At 37.7% G+C, this 19,128-nt stretch overlaps 1 protein-coding gene across 7 annotated transcripts in view; it reads left to right on the top strand.

Moving 5' to 3' along the window:
- Lin28b (lin-28 homolog B) overlaps positions 1 to 19,128 on the top strand; it is a 110,259-nt gene that overhangs the window by 18,309 nt on the left and 72,822 nt on the right. For all 7 annotated transcript variants that reach the window (XM_052751394.1, XM_052751393.1, XM_052751398.1 and 4 more), the window contains one exon: positions 116 to 297. In XM_052751394.1, coding sequence (XP_052607354.1) covers positions 116 to 297 — 182 coding nt within the window. The remainder of the gene's footprint in view (positions 1 to 115; positions 298 to 19,128) is intronic.

The raw sequence follows: 19,128 nt of genomic DNA on the forward strand, positions 1-19,128 counted from the left end.
TTTTGTTTTCTAGCTTCTCTTCCTCTTCCCACAAGCAGAAAAAATATTTTTTTTTTTCCGTTGAGCACAATGTAGAAATGCAGGCTAACCGACTTTTTGTCCTATTCCATGTCAGGCGGGGCAAGCAAAGGTGAAGAGCCAGAAAAGCTGCCTGAGCTGGCCGAAGAGGAATCCCAGGTTCTGCACGGAACTGGCCACTGTAAGTGGTTCAATGTGCGCATGGGATTCGGATTCATCTCCATGATAAACCGAGAGGGAAACCCCTTGGATATCCCAGTGGATGTATTTGTACACCAAGTAAGCCAGACTTCTTAATCCCCTCTTTGCCTGGTTCCATGTGTGGGAGTTGGTCTGTAATAATGTTAATTAATATAAAAAATGCACTAAGTATATTGAAAAATGAAAATATTAGTTAAAATCAGGCGAATGTCCAGTTTTTAGGGCATGTGTACAAATTCCTTCTAGGATATGTTTTTCTAAATAGGAAGTAGAGTCTGATATTTCGCTGATTGGGCTTGAGTTGATGTTATTTAATAAACCTTCCCTTCATTGGACAATGAAATCTAGCATCCAGTATTATTGACTTCATATTGCCTGTGCCTCATGAATGAATGGGAAATGCAAGAAGAGGCACCCGTGGATCCTTGAAAGTTTTTAAAAAGCCAAACAATTTGCTTGTCGTAAGAAAGTATAGGTACTCTCTGTTTAGATACCTCTAATGACAGTACCACCTGTACTGTTTAACATCTATAGTCACTTGCAGGCTTATGTCAAAATAATTTGGTTTTATAGTAAAATGAAATAGAAAATCGATAATAAAGAGTGGATTTAAAGAAATGCCAGAAAAGATTCTTGATAACCACTCCTTTAAGAACTGTTCCCTCTTAGGTTATTGATCCAGGAATACTGTCTCTTTAAAGAGACTGAACTTAAAAAAAGAAAAAAAAAGTAGCCAAAGGCTGTTTAAAACCTGATAGTTGGTTACATGGTAAATTTCTACAATTGCACTATAGTTTTTTAGAATGCTTAAATACCAAAGGGAAGATCATTGTTTCCCATTAAAAAAATTTCCTCAGGAAACAATAAATACCTTTTTCTTGTAAATTCATTTCTATTAACTATTGTTTCAGAGTTGAGAAGAGTTTACAGTTTGCAAGTAAAGGAAATAAAAATTCTCTGCTGAGGTCATGGACAGAAAGGCTGATGAGGAAAGAGGTTTATGTGGTTTATTATCTAAGTTAAAAGGAATTGAATGAATTGTACATTGCGTGTTGACTGGAATGGATCCATGTCTGAAATACTGAAGTTCCTCTGCTAAAAGTTTGATACTGTGTTATTTGTTCTTGGTAACGTTTGTACCCGCACTCCCTCCCCATGGAAGACCATTCATTTTAAATACAGCTGTAGCCAGGCGGAGCCTAGGAGACCATGCTGTTCAACCTGTTGTGCTCTGGTGCTTTGACTGACTGCCTTTGCTCTGGGATTTGTCTTCTCCATTCCCAAAGGCCTGGCTGGCCACAGTGGAAGGATAGGCATACTCTGTGAAATGGAACAATTTAAATAGTAAATAGGTGCCTGGGTAGAGCCTATTAAGTTTATATTACATATTCTGATGTATTTTTTCTTTTTGAAAATTTCTTAGATTGAATAACTAAAATTGATAAATTATTTTCTTGGGCTCTTCTTCCCCTTTCAACCTTTTTTAAGTTGTTAAATTGTTCTTTACGATGTCATAAATTTGTTTTATAGATGATAAATGAAAAAATAGCACTTTTTTCTTTGCTTGATCACACCTTGTTATAATTTGGTTTTATTTGTTTGGGTTTTAAAATATATTTTAAAAAGAAATAGAAATATATTTAAATACTAGCCATTTTATTAAGCAGTGTGAGCACTTAGACCTATGAAGTATCTACTTTAAACTATTTACTACATATGAGATGAACATTTTTGTGTACATTGAATTGAAAATGTATTGCTGGGAAACTTCAAATTCTATTGCAGTTTCTATGGTATAAACATTGCTTTTTAGTATTCCCCTCATATACCTCTTTACACGTGAAAGCACAGTGTTTAAATGAAGACTCTTAGCTTTTAAAATGGAGATTGACAAATAAAGTATGCATTATGTGAAGTTTTACATTGAAGAAGGCAGAATTCCTGCTGATTTTAGTCAGACAAAGTAAAAGTTAGATGGTTGTGAATGAAGTACTTAGGGAACTGTGAACATCCTTGTACAGTCAGGTTGTGACTCCGGACTATTATATAACACTTTAAAAATGCTTTTTAATCTAGCTATTAACTTTACTATATAAACGTTTTTAAAATGCATGTCAATTTTTTAGGTTAAATTTCCTTCATTATATTTTATACTAGTTTGCTATGTAAGAATATGTGTAAATCATAATTAGAAATTTTAAATGTTCAGCTAGACCAGTGTCTGTGAAGTATTTATGTCAGGTTGACTTTTTATGATAGTTTATTATTATTTGTGTGTCTGGGGTGATGTGTGTATGTGTGTGTTGAAGTGCTGTTGTGGAGATCAGAGGACAACTCTGTGGAGTTGACTCTCTCACTCTACCTTGAAGGTGTTGAGCTCAGTGTCCTTGGCTTCCTGATGCTCCATCTTGCTGGATTTGTTTGTACCCTAAAGTACGTGTACCATAGTATTCCGAGCACATTTTTAATTGTACGTATTTGAGGAATCAAAATAAATGGTTTTAAGGGTCCTTAATCTTTAAAATTGATGCCAAGGGACCCAAGAATTTTTTATTTCTTAAAGATATTTCCTACAAAGAACTGCATATTCTCTTTATTTCATAGCAATTGAGTTGTTTTGATAGGCAGTTCTTTGTAGTAAATTTTGTAGGTAGCTCTGTAAATTAGGTATATGATTATATTTAAAATCTGTTGACATTAATGTAATTAAACTTGTAGTTCTTGTGATATCTAAATCCTGAAGTTGGACATGTACATAGGGGTGTGCTTCCCCTGTCTTTAGATAACATAGGTAAAAGGAGTGAGATTCAACTGTTGATAGGTAATGACCATTGGTGGTTTAAAATGACATCTTCATGTGATTTCTACTCTGAACGTGTTTTAAGTGATTATGTTTTTATGGCTAGAAAACCGACCTATGAGGGCGGGCAGTGGTGGCGCACGCCTTTAATCCTAGCATTCTGGAGGCAGAGTCAGGCAGATCTCTGTGAGTTCAAGGCCAGTCTGGTCTACCGAGTGAGATCCAGGACAGGCACCAAAACTACACGGAGAAACCCTGTCTCGAAAAAATCAAAAAAAAAAAGAAAAAGAAAAGAAAAGAAAATCGATGTATGTATTCTGACTCATGTTAATAATGAATCATTGATGATGTTCAGTAACACATTTTATGAGTGCTGGGATTAAAGGCATGCGCCAACATTACAGAAGTTTCTTATGGTTCATGTTCCTCTTATTACTTGGCTTAGGAAACACCTCACTAATGGAAATTGAAGAATTAAAAGTAATTATGGCTGAGTGTACTCATGCTTGCCTGAAATCCCAGTTCCAGGGGAGTGGAAGCCGGGGCATCAGGGGTTTAATGTCAGATAGCTGGCGTGTGCTACAGCCTGTCCAAAACAAACAAGGAAACAGAAAAAAAAATAGTAACAAAAAGTGTTATTACGTTCTATTAGCTATTTAGAAATGACTGATATTTAAACACATGAAACATTTAAGTGCTGTGCCCAAGTTAGTCAACATTGTATTTTAATATTAAACTGTTGGAGAGAATGCTCAGATGATAAAAGAACTTGCTGTTCGTGTTCAGTTATCAGTGCCCACGTTGGGTAGCTTACAGCCCATTTTTGACTGCAGCTTCAGGAATCAGACATTCTCTCTGGCCTCCTGGCCTCTGTGTATTTTGCATGCACACATAAATAAAAACAAATAACTACATATTTTTAAAAACCTCAAACATTTGAAAAGATTAAAAATATTTAAACCTGACAGGATGACACACACCTTTGATCTCAGAAACAAGAGGATCTCTGAATTTGACCCCAGTCAACAATGTAGAGTGAGATCTCAAAACAAATAAACATAGTTGATCTTAATAATATATGAAGACATTTACTTCAGTGTTTTCTTATTTCAGGGCCTTTTCCTAATATTATGTTGCTAATGAATCACATTTAATTTTTGTCATACATACATTGGCATAATTATATTTTTCACATGCTGAATATATGTGATTATTGTTTTCAAGGCTGTTTAACATGCCTCTTTCCCCTCCTGATGTGAAGATCAAACCCTGGCCCTTGGGCACACTAAGCAAACTCTACCACAGTGTTAGCCCCTAATCCAGTTTTAAAAACATTTCACTGGATGTGGTGGCTTGTGTTCCCAGAACTGAGAAAGAGTGATCTTAAGCTTGATGCCAGCCTGGACTACATAGTGAAACTGTCAAAAAAAAGAAAAAAGGAAGTTTCCAAAACTTTCAAAACTTTTCCCAAAACTTTAACTTAAATTTTCTTAGTTTACCAATTCAGAAAATTGGATCAGCTACAATCCTTTAGAGCTGTATTGTTGTTTAAAGGCATTTAAAGCAACATTTGGCAAATTTTTAATGTAACATGAAAGACACTGAATATTATTTCCTTTTTGATTTTGAAATCTACTTAAAATTAAAAAAATTGGCCATTAGTCATTCTCATTTTAAATTGAGAAGTAAATTGGGTACCTGTTTAAAATGTACCTGCATTTCATTTTAATTGAGAAGTAAGTTGGGTACCTGTTTAAAATGTACCTGCATTTCATTTTAATTGAGAAGTAAGTTGGGTACCTGTTTAAAATGTACCTGCATTTCTTACATTTCCCACTCTGCTCCCTGCCTTTCCGATCTCCCTTCTCCTGTTCTTTCCCCTTTTAATGAGCCCAGAGCCTTGTGCATGCCTTTTAAATGACTGTTCAAAAACATTAAGAAAAACTAAATAGGTAACAACCCACTTTATCTAGTGATATCTAATATGCCTTTCAGTTACCTCTGAGCTTTTGAATTTCATGAAAATTTAAACACTTCTTAGTCAATATTCAATATAGTAGGTAAAAACAAGTCTTTTGCAGAGCATGGAGATTCATGCCTGTTGATCCTATTCTTAGGGGTCAAAGGTGTGAAGAGCCATCTCTCCAGCTTCCAAATTGGTCTTCTTTAAACATTCTTTAAAATTTGGTAAAATATGTTGCATAATATCGATAGCTTAATTTTTATTACAGTGAACTTTAAAATTTTTAATCATAGTTTTACAATAATTAATATTGTTTAATGTATAGCAGTTTTCTGATAAGTAATATTATTTCATATATAGCACACCTATAGTCCTAGCAGCTTGAGAGGCTAAGGTAGGAAGATCACTGGGACCTAGATGTTCAAGCCTAGCTAGGCAACAGAGTGAGGCCTTATCCAAAATGTGTATGAACTGTTGGAAGTATCAGGGTGGAAACTGAGGTTTGGAAACAACTTGACATGTAGATACTTTTGTTTTAATAATTTGTTGTTCTGTGGGATTTTTACCTGGTTTTTAGGTGTGTGTATTGAGATTATTTTTCAGTGTGCTGTTAATTATTTAATTATGTGTGTGACAAGAACATAGACTAATAGAATGATATAGACTCTGATTAAATAAACCAATATTTAGTCTTAGTTTAATGGATATTTGGGTAGGAAGGAAGTTATTTGTCAATATAAGATAATTTGGGACACCAATGTAATACTTTGTATAGGGATATTGTGCAGATTCAATGTTATCATATATGAAAGACTTAATAGTTTGGCAAATGAAAAGGACTCAGCATTTATTGTTTATTGTGTGGTGTTAGTGAGGGAGAATCTGTGGGTTTGGGAGTCTTGGGTGCCACATGGTGGTCTTCAATCTTTTGGTCAGTCACTCTAGTAGCTTCAGTGCTCACATGATTACAACATGGTTGGTACAATCTCCTATTTTAGAGAGGCAAGGTTAATTCCATTGAAGATGACATCATATCTATGAAAGTAATTTAAAGCTTTTAAACAATAGCAGATTATAGTTTTAATCTTTATTTGAACACTATGTTTTTCAAAAGACATTACACTTATGTCATGAGTTTTATATTTTTGTTTCATCACTGTTTTTGTACCACAGTTTATATATTCACTAACATTTATGGATCCCTTCCACATACACATGTTTAAATGAGCTTTGACAAACTGTATGACCACTACTCTCCTCATAGTGTGGAACATAGACATCATTTCAGGGAGTCCTCTTTTGCCCATTTATAGTCACTGGACTCTTCAACTGACCAATTATTCATCTCTGGTGTCTTTTTTTTTTTTAATAACTTATTTGTTTTTATTTTATGTGCATTGGTGTTTTGCCTGCATGTATGTCTGTGTGAGGATGTTGGATCCTGGAGTTACAGACAGTTGTGAGCTGCCATGTGGGTACTGGGAATTGAACCCAGGTCCTCTGGAAGAGCAGTCACTGTTCTCAACCTCTGACCCATCTCTCTAGCCCTCTCTATGTTGTCTTAACTGGCTGACTGGCCAGGTTCCTTTAACCTGTCTCATGTAAGACTATATATATATATATTTCAGTATCCTTTGTCAAATAAAGTCCATATTGACTTCCTTTTTTTTGTAGGTATTTTTCTTTAGTAAATTACCATCACATGAGGGAAGGAGAGATCAGTTTGTATGTATTTTACTAAATTTACTCATTTTTTTTTTTTTTTTTTTTTGGTTTTTCAAGACAGGGTTTTTCTGTGTAACTTTGCGCCTTTCCTGGAACTCGCTTTGGAGACTAGGCTGGCCTCGAACTCACAGAGATCCGCCTGTCTCTGCCTCCCGAGTGCTGGGACTGAATTTACTCTTAACTGACTTATAATTCTTTTCCATACAGTATAAACTCATGGCTTACCTCATTAACATGACTCAGGTTATGATTAGGCTTATTCATACTGAATTAAGAAGATTGTGTTTCCTTGTCACAGATACATATTTATTTTAAGAAAATGAGTACTCTGTGTGGTAGTTTGAATAAGAATAGCCCCACAGGCTCAGATATTTGAATGCTTAGTACTCAGGGAGTGGCATGATTTGAAAGGATTTGAAGGATCAGGAGGTGTGGTCTTGCTGGAGGAAGTGTGTCACTGGGGGTCAGCTTTGCGGTTTCCAAAGCCCATGCCCAGGCCACTGTCTCTCTTTCTCAGCCCTCGGATCAGGATGTGTCTCCCCAGAGCCATGTGTTTTCCATGTTGCCCACCACGATGATAGTGAACTAAACCTCTGACCTGTAAGCAAGCCTCTAGTTAAATGCTCTATTTTTTATGAGTTGCTTTGGTCATGGTGTCAATTCATAGCAGTACTACAGTGAATAGAACGCTAAAAAATTGTGGTTCTTTAGTTTTTCTGTTTCCATAATCTTTGCTAGTCATTAAATGTAAAGCACTCACTGTTGAGTGATATATTAGAGGATTCTGCTCCCTGACTTCCTTCCTTCCTTCCTTCCCTCCCTCCCTCCCTCCCTCCCTTCTTTCTTCCTATCTATCTATCTATCTATCTATCTATCTATCTATCTATCTATCTATCTATCTATCTAAAGTTTTGGCATACTTTGGGGCTGGAGAGGAGGGTTAGTAGATGCAAGCATAAGGACCTGAGTTCTGATCCCAGCACATACTTAAAAAGCCAGGCAAGGTCCTGTGCACTTGTAAGCACAGTGCTGTGGGAAGTAGAGTATCACACTGAGGCTTACTGGCCACCAGCCTAGCTCCAGGTTCAGAGAAAGACTCCATCCCTAATAAGGGGGTCATTGACATAGCAGGACACCTCAGATCCTTTTCTGGCCTCCACATGTTCACACATACTCCACACATACTTACTACATTCACACACATACATTTGGCACACTTTTCAATAACATTTTAAATTATTTCTCATAAAAGGAAGAGTTTATTTTTTCTTGTTTACTGTTCATTTTGTTATTTACAAAGTCAGATTAAAAGGCTCTTAACCGCTGAGTCATCTCTCCAGGTCCTCGGGCTGGAGAGATGGCTCGGTGGTTTAGAGCATGCACTGCACTTTCAGAGGAGCTGAGTTCAATTCCCAGCACCCACATCAGGCAGCTACCTCTAACTCCAGCTCTAAGGGATCTGATGATGTTGGCCTACATGAGCACCTGTACACACTTACACATATACATAATTAAAAAATAATAAAACTATCTTTAAAAAAAAGGACTCTACTAATTTTATTTGGGAATAACTGATAGAAAACAAATCTTAGGACCAGCATATTAATTCATGCCTGTAATCCCAGCACTTGCAAAGCTGAGGCAGAAAGATCACCAACTTCCAGCCCTGCCTTGGATACATAATGAGTTTCTGACCATCCTGAGTACATAGTGAGTTCCACGCTAGCCTGGGTTACATAGTAAAACTCTGCTTCAAAAGCAACAACAAAAAAGTAAACCTTAAAAAATTTTTTTTTAAGCTAGATTCATGGACTGGAGAGATGAGATATCTCAGTGGTTAGGAGCACTTGTTGATCTTCCAGAGGACTCAGATTCGTTCCTAGCACCCACATGGCAGCTCACAACTTCTTACAGTTTCAGGAGCTCTGATGGATTTGGACTCCAGGCACATGGAATCAAGTACACACACACACACACACACACACACACACACTCTTAAAAAAATATTGAGTTAAATACACTGTTCTTAATAGTCTTCTAAAGTGTAGTTTTTAGATTTCATGCAGAGAAACTTGCTCTTGCCTATTTATTTTGGCACTAATAATATACCTTGTTTTTACCAGTTGTCTTCTAAGTGTTTTATTATGACATTTTTCTTTTAAATATCAAATTTAGCATAAATCTGTGACTTTTGTTAATCTTAAAGTTGTACTCTATTTTAAAATACCATTAATTTTCTAATCACTCTAAGATTTTTATTTATATTTATAGTTTGTGTTACAGGACATAAAGATTTCATGTAAAATTTCAAATGGCTTTTACTTTGGCCAGACTTTTCTTTCCTTCACTTAGCAATGAATTCCTTCAATTATTAACAATAATGACTAGGATGTTTATAGATCCTACAATGCCTAAATTCTTTCATCTTAACATACATCAAATGACTTTTCTTTAGGTCAGTCAGTAACGAAGGTGTGGCAGCATAGTTGTATCTATCACTTTAAATACTTAGGCCAGTGATAAAAAGTTTACATAAGCTTTTTCCTAAGTATACTTTCAATGCAATATAGAAAAACTGGTGCTTGAAAGTAATTATGCTTTTCCGCAACTACTTTACCTTAATTAGATCCAATCTTACAGACATACACCTGACGTGGTTAGTTCACTGGAAATCGTGAGTGTTAAAGTGAATGAGTCTTTTTCATTGTTTAAAAAAAAATTTCTTTTTTTAGAATTGGTTAAAACTACAGCCAAACTTTATTCATAGTGTTGACTTTATTTTTATTAGGTATTTGGTGAAAAGAACTTAGTTGGCTACTAAATCTAGGAATTTGCACATTTCTCCCTTTTAGCTGTTTCCTCCCTCACACCATTGAAGGTTTGAATGGTGAGGAGGAATTTGCGCCCTTTGGCTCAGGTTGCAGACCCTCTTGATTGAGTCAGAGAAGCCTCTGTCGGGCTATTCTTTACTTATCTTTTCTTACGGTTACTTGTAAATCCTGCTTTCTGTTCTAGGAAAAATAAAGTAAAAACAAACATAAAACCCATTCTTTCTGTTGGATTTTTAGAAGGCCTTTAGTATTAAATAGTAGTTGATGCTTGATTGTGATATCATGTGAATTAATTTTGCTGTCTTGTTCCATTGAGTTGCAGTTTATGTGATTTATATAATTTTATGTAAGTAACTCCTGTTGGCAGTAAAAACATGTTGTAGGATATTTGCACCTTTGAAATGTAGTGACAACTTCTAAGAAAATTGAATTAGTTAATTTGGATTATAAAAAGTCCCAAAAGATTTTTGTGATGTTTTTAATTTATCCTGACTTTCAACTTTACCTGGTCAATGAGTTTATGAACTGTGCCAATAATGGTGCAAAGATTTCACATCTAGACTCAGATTTAAACAAACACAAAACACTTGGTTCTTATCTTAGTATCCCCTAAAAGTATACAGCTCTGGTTCCAGACCTCAGGACCACCCATCACCCTGGACATTGGATACTCCTATTTACTCAAGAGGTTTGTGAAGTGGCTGTGTGCGGTGGGGGATGGGTGTGTGTCTGTGCCGGGAACCACAGTTAGACGATTTTACTCCAACAGAAGCATCAACATTGCATGGACTGCAGAATTTATGTTAGATACTTGCTATTTCATGTCAGTGCTTGTTGTGTTCATTTTTTGTGCTTTCAAAGCTTTTAGTGGACTACTTGCAACCTCAATCCTTACAGCTTTCTAGCTTGTAGGCCCCATCCATTGGCCTTGAGTTAATACCAAGCTTTTGTTTCTTCCTGCAGAAAAACAAGAAAGCTTTTCTTTCTCTTTGATTGCTTAAGTTTAATGATTTCTTCTTTATCCAGTCACTGATTGTGCTGAAGTGAATCTCAGAATGAATGAGGTGTCAGGGTTTTAAGTTGATAGGAAATGTTTATTGAAATGTGCCTCTTAATCTACCTGATATTTATATTGATTTATACCTTTTTAGGAGGCCAAAATATTTATTATTGAACAGAATCATAAAAAAACACTTAAAAATATTTATCATCATTTTGTGTGTGTGTGTGAAGTGTGCGTGGGTGAGCCAGTGTGTGTGGAGGGCAGAGAACGAATTTGACTCTGTTTTCTTCTTCCACATTTATGTAGATTCCTGGGGATCAAACTCAGCCAGGCTTCTGTGGCAAGGATCTTTACCTGCTGAGCGATCTTCTTGAGCCCTAAAATAATACTTTTTAATTGGTATTAGCATATCCACTTTTCTGTCAGTTATCTTTTGGCATTACTTGAGGTTTCTAAATTGTAACTAATTTCTCAGAACTTAAAATATAAGAAGATAAATGAAAAAAAAATGACCACTCGACACAAACATTCAAATGTATTAGCCGTGTCTGTGCTTCTTACTCTTTTCATCACTGTGAGACAGCGTAGCCAGGGTTTGAGAAAATACATCATTTCAACCATCTTTTGATTTTGGAGTTAAAAGAGAATACCTGCCAGTCCTAATGTGGGGGCTTACTGAAAGCCATTCAATATTTAGACTTTGAAGCTGTTTTGGTTTGTATTTAGAGTTCAGATACTTGATTTGTATTTTAAACAGTATCACTATCACCAAATAATAAATGAAATTTGTAAAACGATAATTTCCTGTTTTGGTTTTTTTTTGTCTCTTCGAGACAGGGTTTTTCTTTGTAGCCCTGGCTCTCCTGGAACTCACTTTGTAGACCAGGCTGGCCTCAAACTCAGAGATCCACCTGCCTCTCTCTCCTGAGTGCTGAGAATAAAGGCATGTACCACCACTGCCTGGCTGTGAAACAGTAATTTCTTTTTTTTTTTTTTAATCAGTTTTTTTTAAATTATCAATTCATTTAATTTTTATGTGTGTTGGTATTTGGCCTGTGTGTATGTCTGTGTGAGAGAGTCACATCTACTGGAACTTGAGTTACAGACAGTTGTGAGTTGCTGTGTGGGTGATGGGAATTGAACCAGGGTCCTTTCGAAGAGAGGCCCATGCTCTTAATCATCTGAGCCATCTCTTCAGTACCTTTGATTGATTTTTAAAATGTATTTCTCTTTGATATTTCTATGTAAGTGGGTACTTTTAAAGATTTCCAAGAATGGCCGGGCGGTGGTGGTGCACGCCTTTAATCCCAGCACTTGGGAGGCAGAGCCAGGTGGATCTCTGTGAGTTCGAGGCCAGCCTGGGCTACCAAGTGAGTTCCAGGAAAGGCGCAAAGCTACACAGAGAAACCCTGTCTCGAAAAACCAAAAAAAAAAAAAAAAGATTTCCAAGAATGATATAATTTAAAGTTGAATGTGCATTTTTGTTTAAAGTATTTCATCTCAATAAAATATTCTAGACTATTGTTACATAAAAAATTTTCCTAACATTTTCATAGACTTGTAGATGTTAAAAGGCAATTATGTTGGATTGTGTGATTTTGTTACAGTCCATAACTTAGTTAACTAGACTTTTAAATATGATTTTTTTGTGTGTGGTATTAGGATAAAGAGGAAAGAAAGAAAATAATCTTATGTTTTGTGATGTAAGATAAAAACCACCTTAAAAATTAAATGAAAGGTTGTTATGTTACACAGAAAGGTATTTAAGTGTCTGCTAATAACTGGATTATCAGGTTTTTTAAAAAAGTAGGATCTGGGGTAAAGTTTGTAATGAATGCACTAGTTATTCCATGATTCTGTCCATATTATAATTCACACAAAAATGATCAGTTTTTTTGGTGGACTTTAACAATGTTTCAGTTTTTATTAATTATATCTTCATATAATTACATTCCTTTGGTTTTTTTTTTTTTTTTTTTTTAGATTTATTTATGTTTATTTCAGGTGTAGAGGTATTTTGCTTGCTGGATGTTTGTACCATTTGCATGCAGTGCCCTTGGAGGCCAGAAGACGGTGTCATATCCTCTGGAACCGGCATTAGAGATGACCCTGAACTCTGGTTCTCTGAAAGAGCAGCAAATGCTCTTAACCTCTGAGCTGTCTTTTCAGCCACAATGGGTTGGATTTTTTTTTTAATTTTAATATTGAAAAACAATTAGTTTTGGGGGGCTGCATTCAGTCCCGAGCGCCCGTGTTGGGTGGCTCACAGCCACCTGATAACTCCAGTTCTAGTGGATCTGAGGACACACAAAACCAGTCTTAAAAAAGGAAGTTAGCGTTTTCTGTTTAGTGCTGTTGAAAAGGGCTTAGTGAAGGAGCGAGGTATATGGGGCAAAGTATATGAATATGACGATGAGAATGAGTGACTATGCTGTGTTTGGTAGAGGCGGGCTCTGAGTTGGACTGTCATATGAAACAGGTCCTTGAACTGAACTGGCTGCTATAGAAAGGACTGAACTCCAGGTTTCAGCTGATGGGGACATTCAGGAATCTTGGAATTTCTTACTTTTTATCTTTCCCCAAGTGGGTGAGTGCGCCAAGATAATACATGGTTTTACGATGGAGAATTCATCGTAAGGGATGTTTGGGAGATTGTTTTGTTAGGTGATGACTGCATTTCCGTTCTTTCTTCTTCTGGTCAATATCACACCATTGTGTTCCTGCATATAATTCAGAATTTGTGAGATTCAATGTTAAATATATATTCGAAATCTCATAATGGAATAATGTTTTCAGAGTAGAATTTAATGGTTTAAAATAAAGTTATGGGTTGTATGTGTTTGTGCCTGCATGAATTTATATGCTCCACATGCATGTAAAGAGCCTGCCGAAACCAAAGGCTCCAATGAGCCTGTCGAACTGGAATTATAAATGGTTGCAAGCTATGTGATGTGGGTGCTAAAAAAAAAGTGGGGCCTTTACAAGGGTTCAGAGTAGATTTTAAACAGAATAATTGATTATTTTAATTTATTTTTCAGTTTTAAATTGTAGATTAAAGGAATTATCCAAATTATTAATTCATTTTCTGTTTCCCAATTGTTCTTCACTCTATCATTATGATGTGATCTGCCATCAGGAGTCATTACAGCCTTGAGTGATGTATTTCTTAGTCTTCTCTTTTCCCCACTCTTAATCCATTTTAAGAAGGAAGCCTGAGGTCCCGACTCTAAGAGAGACTGGGAAAAAGCAGTCTCTCCGCTGGAAGTGTGTGTCTTCAGCACGTGTGTGCCGTTCCTTAGAGAAGGGGTTAACAGCAGGTGATGAGAAACGTAGAATTCTAAAGTAATGTAGAATTGACTGACTTACTTACTTATTTGTTTATTGGTTTTTCGAGACAGGGTTTCTCTGGGTAGCCTTAGCTATCCTGGAACTCTGTATGTAGACCAGGCTGGCCTCGAACTCACAGAGATCCGTCTCCTGATTGCTGGGATTTATAATTTATTTTTGATATAATTTCTTATTGCTGTTGGGAAAAAAGGAATCTATTTTTTATTTTTAAGCCCTGTGAACTCAAATCTGGTCCTTCTTTCTTCCCTTTTAAGTTTAGTTAAACATTTGGTTTCTTTTTTAAGGGTCATGGTCAGTGATTTCCTTAACATTAAAGAGAAGAGTTTGTTCTAAATAAGTTCATTGGATAATCAGGTACTTTTAAAATTTTTATCCTCTGCTATTTCCTAAATTCTCAAAGGAAAGAGACAGTGAATGCTTTACTCTGTACCCTTGTCATTGGACCTCTCAAGATAATGTTGCTGGGTTTAGCATGTTTTTATCAGGAAGGCTTTGAAACCATAGACTTACAATACACAGATATGGATGGACTGCTTCCTTAGAGAGACTGTTTATGACACACACTGATGACCATGGTGTAAGACTTCTGAAAGGCCCTTGCTTCTCCTGTTGTGCTGGAGATGTTTCTGCTAAGCATGTCTTCTCACACACGGCCATATACGTTTGGTTAGGTCTGTTGTCCTTGTGTACAGTAGTTTGAAGATTTAAGCAGTATGATCCTATGATCCTGTAATCTTACAATTAGCTGAAACAAGATTTTAGATGTCATAATTTATATATGAAAAATAAGTGGTTACATAATACTTACTTTGTTACCAAGGAAATTGGGATTTTTCTCTCTTGTTTTGGTTCTTAGTCTTGTTAATAAAGAATTTAGAAACTGACTTGAAAATCTGAGGACAATTTTATTAGAATTTGAGAGAAAAACAACAGGGCGGGCAAGCTGTAAATCTTGACAGCTGCCAGGAAAAGGGGAATGGATAACGGAAGAGAGAAAGCTATGCCTTTTGTTTCAGGGTCCTAGAAATGAGGCAGGTTCAGTAATGGAGGTCATCAAGTAGCCACAAGATGGAAGGTGAAGGAGAGCTTCAGAGAAGAGTGAGAAAGTCCAAAGAATCAGGGGAAGCATGACCTTATTCAAAAGAAAAAGATACAAAGAAGCGAAAGAGAAAGCTAGATGTTTTTGAGTCAGAAGGGTGGGTAGGCTCTGAAGTGCCTGGTGGAAGCTTTGCCGGGAGTTGCAAGCAGGGGGGAACGTAAGTCCACTTTCTCAGAAGGGGTAACTGCGCCTCCCTCTCCGTAGCGTGTTTTCAGGTAAACCGCCTTTCCCAAGGGGAGTAGACTCCTGTCCAGGCAATTGACGGGCCCAGCGGGAGTCTCTTAGGAGGAGACCATCGCGTGCTGTCTTCTAATCTGATTCTCATGTCTCCCCAGGCCCATGGCATTCCCCCACGTAAGGACTGGAAAGGCTGATGTTTACCTTTCTAGTGTCACCAGAGAAACAGGAGACAGGGTCGTGAGCTGACGTGAGGAAGGTGTTCATCCTGAACAGTCTGTGCAGCTGCTAAAACTTTTAAAAATTTAAAGTATCTGCTTGTAGGCAAATAAAAGTAACAGATAGCTAAGTAGATTTAAGGTAATGTAAAGGTCATAACTGTACGTGTAATCTTCGCTATTTAAATTTTTTTTTTTTTTGTCTGTGGGCATTTTATAGGTGTGCTTGTGCCACAGCAGCTGTGTGGAGGCCAGAGAACGACTTTCAGGAAGTTAGAGCTGCTGTTCTTGTTGACCTGGTTCTTTGTCTTCCACCATGTTGATCCTGGGTTTTCAACTCAGGATGTCAGGCTTGGCAGCAGGGGCCACCCATCACCTGTGTCCTGGCTTTTGTTTGAAGATGGGGTCTCATTCGCGGCTAAGGTTGGTCAGGAACTTGTTATGTACACTAGGCTTGCCTTGAGCTCACAGAGGCCCACTTGCCTGTGTCCTTGATAACCTGAGGCTCATTTTTGCTGCTTGTTAACACTAAATTGTTACAACTATTGATCTCTAGGCGTAGACCCCACTTTGCCACCAAACAGTAAGTGCTTCCTAACTAACCACCCCAAACCACATGTGTAACCTGATCTCACATCTGTTCTGTCAGTTGACACCCTTAAGCTACATCCAGCCCGTATTGGAGTAATGTTGATAATCTTGATGTGACTGATGAGCAATAGGATAACAGTGAGCCATGTAACTTTTATAGAGAGCTTAGGTATACAAGTACCATGTATTTTATCATTAATAAAGTTTTTCAACTCTGAAGCATAGTTGTAATTATTATCCATTTTTGCCAATAAAGAAAGTAATCATAGAATTGCTGGTTGCCTAATTTTACACAATTGGGTCAGTGGTATGATTTCAGATCAAAGCTCTTACATCTCTGGATTCTCATCACATTTAGCAGTTTTAATTTTATGTTAATGTGCTCCTTTTGTGCCAGGTTTGGAGGTTCAGTTGTGAGCACAAAGCAGGGAGGGAACTGGGGAGATGGATAAAATGTTGGCTATGCTTGAAGGTCTGATTTTGGATCCCTACCCCAGCAGAAAAAGTCAACTGTGGCGTGTGCACCGGTAATGCCATCAGGGGGCTGGGAGAGGCGCAGACCCCAAGAGCTCCCTGCCAGCATCTCGCTGCCTCTGAGTTCTGGATTTGACGACTATTTCAAAACAGGGTAGAGAGCTACGGAGGAAGACATTTGATGTTGACCTCCTGCACGCACGCACGCACGCACGCACGCACGCACGCTCATTCGTCCCTCTCCTGTAGTTTCTTATGGATCGCCAAGAACAGAGAGGCAGATAATTCAGTCACAATAAAATAAAATTAAAACTGCTATAGCTTGATGAAGAAAAATCATCCTCTGAGAATAGGATGGCGAGGGACCTAAACTGGTCTTTGCTAAGAAAGACTTTTTGTTGTTGTTCTTTGTTTGTTTGTTGAGACAGAGGCTCGCTACAGCTCTGGCTGGCATGGAACTCATTGTAGAGATCAGGCTGGCTTTGAACTCTGCCTCCTGAGTACTGGGATTAAAGACATGTGCCAGAATACTCAGCAAGAAAGCTTTTTTTGGGGCATAATATTTGTGATGAGGGATGAAGAAAAAGAGAAAACAAGCAAAGGAAAGAGTTTTGAGTAGAGGCCTTTTGAAGATTAGCTTTACAAAGTATTAAGTTCTGTAAGTTGGTAGTAGCTAGTCCCTATCTTCAGCCTAAGCATTACGTCATGATTGCCTGCATTCTTAGTAGCAGGGAAGGCTATTTTACAAGGGAAGGTAATCTTTTTGAGATGATTGATGAAATTTCTAGGATGTGTCTCTGGAAGAGGATTCTACATTGTTAGTGTGCCATGGTGTGAGGGTGGGAAATCCTCTAAGAGGGCCAGTGTGTGTCCAGGGCAGCTCAGGCTGGGTGGGTGTAAGGGCATGGTGGAAAATGGTGTTTAAGCAATGGAGGCTAGTTTGTGAGCAGACAGCTTTCTTCTCCTTCTGGGCCTTTACTCTATGAGTATTTGCTGTGTGTGAATTTCTGTAAAGAATTCGTTGTTCCCAAAGCATCGTTGGCCATTTGTGTCTTGAATAAAATCTAGACTTAGACAGCCACGCTGTTTGTACTCTCATTCAGTCTTTTGCTTTATGTGCTTGTCAGGTCCAAAGGAAACTCCACTTGCCCAAATTCTGGCGCTGGTTCCCCTCTACCAAAGGAGATATTTCCTTATTGCTGTCAGAAGGGACAGATGGCTATCTGTGGTGCCTGTTATTGTACCAGAGTGCATGCTGGCCTGCAGGCGCCTTCATTGTCACAGGTGTCTAGGTCTTCTCCCATTCTCTGTACCCAAACTTCTCTGGCTCAGACTCTCCCTCACCCTGGGGTTTTGGCTATGCTCTCCTTTTTTGTCTTCCTCTCTTGGCTCTCTCTCTTACCCTTCTCTTGTAGTCTCCTTTGCCCTCATTCTGTCTGTCTTCCTCCCTCCTTCTCTCCCCCAGTTCCTCTCGTGGTCCTGTCCAGTCTGCTGACCTTGTTCAGCCCATTACTTCCTCTCTGCTCTGGACTTTTCCAGATGCCTCTGGCTGTACTCTCCCTCATATCTACAATAAAAACCTTCCCATCACCCTGCCTTGGAGTGGTCATGGGTCATGTTCTCAGTTTATGCAATGCTCCTCCCCCATAGTTTTTATTTAAATTGCTTTTATTGTTGAAATAAGATCAGCCATCTTGTGACCTACGTCTTCTGTTTGTACCAAGCAGTACTACGTCAGCCCCCAGTTTATTCCTGAATGAGTCATTCCTCTCCTTCGGAGCCAGCACAAGCTGGGGCATGAGCTGGGCCCTTTCTTCAGGATATTTATTTGTCTGGAACTTCACGCTTTCTTCTTACAAACTCAAAACTCTGTAAATATTGTGTCATTTGTTGTAACTTCCTCGTGTTTTGTTTTCTTGTTTCTTTTTTACATAGTTGACTGTTTCTGTTTCTCTTTTTGTATTTTAGAAAGTATTATCTTTTAATAAAATTTATTTGTTTTAAATTTAATTTTTTTATTTATTTTATGTGTATTGGTGTCTTGCCATGGGTGTGGGGTTCCCTGGGACTGGAGTTACAGACAGTTGTGAGCTGCCAAGTGGTTGCTGGGAATTGAACCTGGGTCCCCTGGAAGAACAGTCAGTACCCTTAACCATTGAGCCATCTCTCCAACCCTGAATGTATTGTTTAAAGACTATTCTTTAAATAAAAACAATGACAAGATTTTTTTTTTTCATATACATCAGAGGATTGGGAAGTGGGATTTTAATGTTGAAATTTTCTTACATTCTTTAAAAAATTTTTTTATTTTCTATTTTTTGAGATTCTAGTCACATTTCTCCTTTCTCTTTCCTCCCTCCAAATCTTTCCATATATCCCTCTTTGCTCTTTCATTCAAATTCATGGCCTCTGCCTTTCTTTTTCTTTTTTTGGGGGGGAGGGGTTCTAGATAGGGTTTCTTTGTGTAGCCCTGTCTGTCATGGAACTCTTTTTGTAGACCAGGCTGGCCTTGAACTCATAGAGATCCATCTAGCTGCCTCTGGCTCCTGAGTTCTGAGATTAAAGGCGTGCGCCACCACCGCCCAGCGCATGGCCTCCTTCTTTCCTTTGTTTTTGCATGCTTAAATGGATATGGATATACACACAGATTCCTAAATAGAACCTACTCAGTCTGTTTCTG

Source organism: Peromyscus californicus, unplaced genomic scaffold, assembly GCF_007827085.1.
Source record: "Peromyscus californicus insignis strain IS unplaced genomic scaffold, ASM782708v3 Scaffold_22__1_contigs__length_63687245, whole genome shotgun sequence".
In the NCBI taxonomy this organism is placed as follows: Eukaryota; Metazoa; Chordata; class Mammalia; order Rodentia; family Cricetidae; genus Peromyscus; species Peromyscus californicus.